A 2,692-nucleotide genomic window follows, 5' to 3' on the forward strand; every position below is an offset into this window, starting at 1 on the left:
GCAACACAGCGCACTAGATGCGAAACAGTTGCAACACTTGTGGACCATGAAAACGGCAATTTTCGATTGAATGTCGGTCTTGATTCCAACAGGATAGACAATATATTTTCAGCCTTCAGGTGTTTTAGCCTTTGGTAGGTATTCCAGCTGTTTGTCTCATTTGGTACGCAGCCAATAAAAATGCGTGCGTATCCATTTTTACACGCCTCTACTGTAAATGTCAGACCAAGCTGTCAAACTGCTTTGCCTGCTCGTCGTTCGGGTCCGAGTAAAAAAAACAACGCAAGCAAAATTCGCCATCACGCGTCGTCGAAGTGCTAAAATACTGTGCAAAATTACGAGTTTTCCGCTGATTTCCGGGTGTAAATGTGACCGCGGTTAGTGCTACACCGATCGCACGATGGCACCAACGATCCAGAACGGCACAAATGCACCGGACAAGCGCGGCGCCGTTGCCCGTCCGCAGGAGAGAAGGTAAGGAGCAATTGGAATTTACTCTGTGACGCCGCACTGATTGAGTTTTGTTTTATTTTAGATCGGAACTCATAAGCCGGGTTAAATATTGCAACACCCTGCCAGACATTCCGTTCGATTTGAAGTTCATCACGTATCCGTTCGAGAACGATCGGTTTATTCAGTACAAGCCGACCTCGCTGGAACGGAACTACCGTTATGAGGTACTGACCGAGCACGATCTGGGAGTGACCATCGATTTGATCAATCGGGATCTGTACCAGATTGATCACCTGGCGCAGCTGGATCCGGCAGATGAGAAATTGCTAGAGGAAGATATCCACACGCCACAGGACTCGCTGAGAAGCAGTCGGCATGCCAAGTCCGTGTCGTGGTTGCGGAAGTCGGAGTACATTTCGACGGAACAGACCCGGTTCCAACCGCAGACGATGGAGAAGGTGGAGGCCAAGGTCGGTTTCAATGTGAAGCAAAGCTTGCGCGAGGAAACCCTGTACATGGATAGGGAAGCGCAGATCAAGGCCATCGAGAAGACGTTCGATGACAACACCAAGGAAATCACGGCCCACTACAGCAAGCCGGGAGTTACTCCGGTGGAGGTCCTGCCGGTGTTTCCGGACTTTGCCAACTGGAAATATCCTTGTGCTCAGGTCATTTTCGATTTTGATCCGGCTCCGGCAGGCAAGAACGTTCCGGCCCAGATGGAGGAAATGTCCCAGGCGATGATCCGGGGTGTGATGGACGAAAGTGGCGAGCAGTTTGTGGCGTACTTCCTGCCCTCGGAGGACACCTTGGAGAAGCGACGTCGGGATCTGGTTAACGAAATGCTGTACGAAGACGAGGAAGAATACGAGTACAAGATGGCCCGCGAGTATAACTGGAACGTCAAGAGTAAGGCCTCCAAGGGTTACGAGGAAAACTACTTCCTGGTACTTCGGCAGGACGGAATGTACTACAACGAGCTTGAAACGCGCGTCCGCCTGAGCAAGCGTCGCCAGAAGGTCGGCCAGCAGCCGAACAATACCAAGCTGGTGGTGAAACATCGGCCGTTGAATGCTTCGGAACATCGGATGCAACGCTACAGGGAACGTCAGCTGGAACCTCCCGGAGAAGAGGATGACGAGGACATTGAAGAAGAAGAGGAAGAGGAGGACGAAATGGAGGAAGAGCTGCAGGAAACTCAAGAACAGGACGACGAGCAGGAAAAGGACGAGGAAGGCGAAGAAGGGGAGGAGAAAGACGAAGACAGGAGAAGTCGTTCCCGGTCTCGTTCCGGCAGTGGATCCGAACGATCTCGTTCCGGCTCACGTTCGCGCTCCGGTTCCGAGCGGTCTCGATCGGTGTCCCGCAGTCGGTCCCGTTCGGGCAGCCGTCAGAGCCGCTCGCGCAGCCGAAGTCGTTCGAAGTCCGGCAGTCGTAGTCGCAGCGCTTCCCGCTCTCGATCCCGTTCTGGGTCTCGTTCCCGCTCCGGTTCTCGCAGCCGATCAGCATCTCGTTCCCGTTCCAGATCGGGATCGCGTTCGCAGTCGGCCGGATCTAATCGATCCCGTTCCGGGTCGAGAAGTCGATCGGGTTCGCCAGCTTCCGGTCGGGGAGGATCGCGCAGCCGCTCGGGCAGTCGCTCCGGCAGTGAGCAACGCTCCGGAAGTGGATCCGAGTGAGGATGATCACGCAGCAGCAGGCCAACTTGCAAAGCAACTAATAGTTTCTCTTATCTGTCTCAATGTGACGTGTATCATGATCCGTTAATGGATAATAAATGATTTAGAAATAAACGCCAGCTGTATTAAGTGTTTTACATATCCTTTTTTGTAGGGTTAACGACCTAAGGGACAACATACTTTTAGTCCTGATTGCTTGCCATCACCTTAAGCTGTTGCTAGATACTTTTTTGTCGGATTCTCTTGTTTTCTTATTGAGGCTATCTCTATTGCGATACCTTACTGAACTCCAGTCTAACGCTCGTTTGCAGATTTTGTTTCTGCTCCTTTAGAGTATGGCATCGATGATCAAACTTAGTATTGGAGATCCTGTTGTGATGCTATAATTTGTAGTAGTTGCCCTAGGTGATCTTTAACACGTCGCCGTGATGCCGTCCTTCAACCCCCACAAAGTGACGCACTTCCCCGAGATTGTACAGTTTAAAACTTGCATTGAGACGCTCCTCGATCATTTTCATTTCGCTCCCGTTGGTTGATGTAAGTATGTAGAAGGTCGTCAT

General features: G+C 51.4%; 1 protein-coding gene across 1 annotated transcript; it reads left to right on the forward strand.

Annotated features, from left to right (window-relative positions):
• Positions 1-238: 238 nt before the first annotated feature.
• Positions 239-2,269, forward strand: LOC109429502 (RNA polymerase II-associated factor 1 homolog). The gene is made up of 2 exons (XM_019705470.3): positions 239-474; positions 536-2,269. Exons 1-2 carry the CDS (start codon positions 401-403, stop codon positions 2,130-2,132), a joined length of 1,671 nt encoding a protein of 556 aa, XP_019561015.3. The 5' UTR covers positions 239-400; the 3' UTR covers positions 2,133-2,269.
• Positions 2,270-2,692: the final 423 nt, after the last annotated feature.

Source organism: Aedes albopictus, chromosome 3 (genome assembly GCF_035046485.1).
Source record: "Aedes albopictus strain Foshan chromosome 3, AalbF5, whole genome shotgun sequence".
Taxonomy (NCBI): Eukaryota; Metazoa; Arthropoda; class Insecta; order Diptera; family Culicidae; genus Aedes; species Aedes albopictus.

Bases quoted from the DNA above. Each gene is read 5' to 3' on its own strand.
- LOC109429502 (XM_019705470.3), top strand. From the start codon at position 401: ATGGCACCAACGATCCAGAACGGCACAAATGCACCGGACAAGCGCGGC. The intron at 475-535 runs GTAAGGAGCAAT...GTTTTATTTTAG, and splicing joins GCCCGTCCGCAGGAGAGAAG to ATCGGAACTCATAAGCCGGG.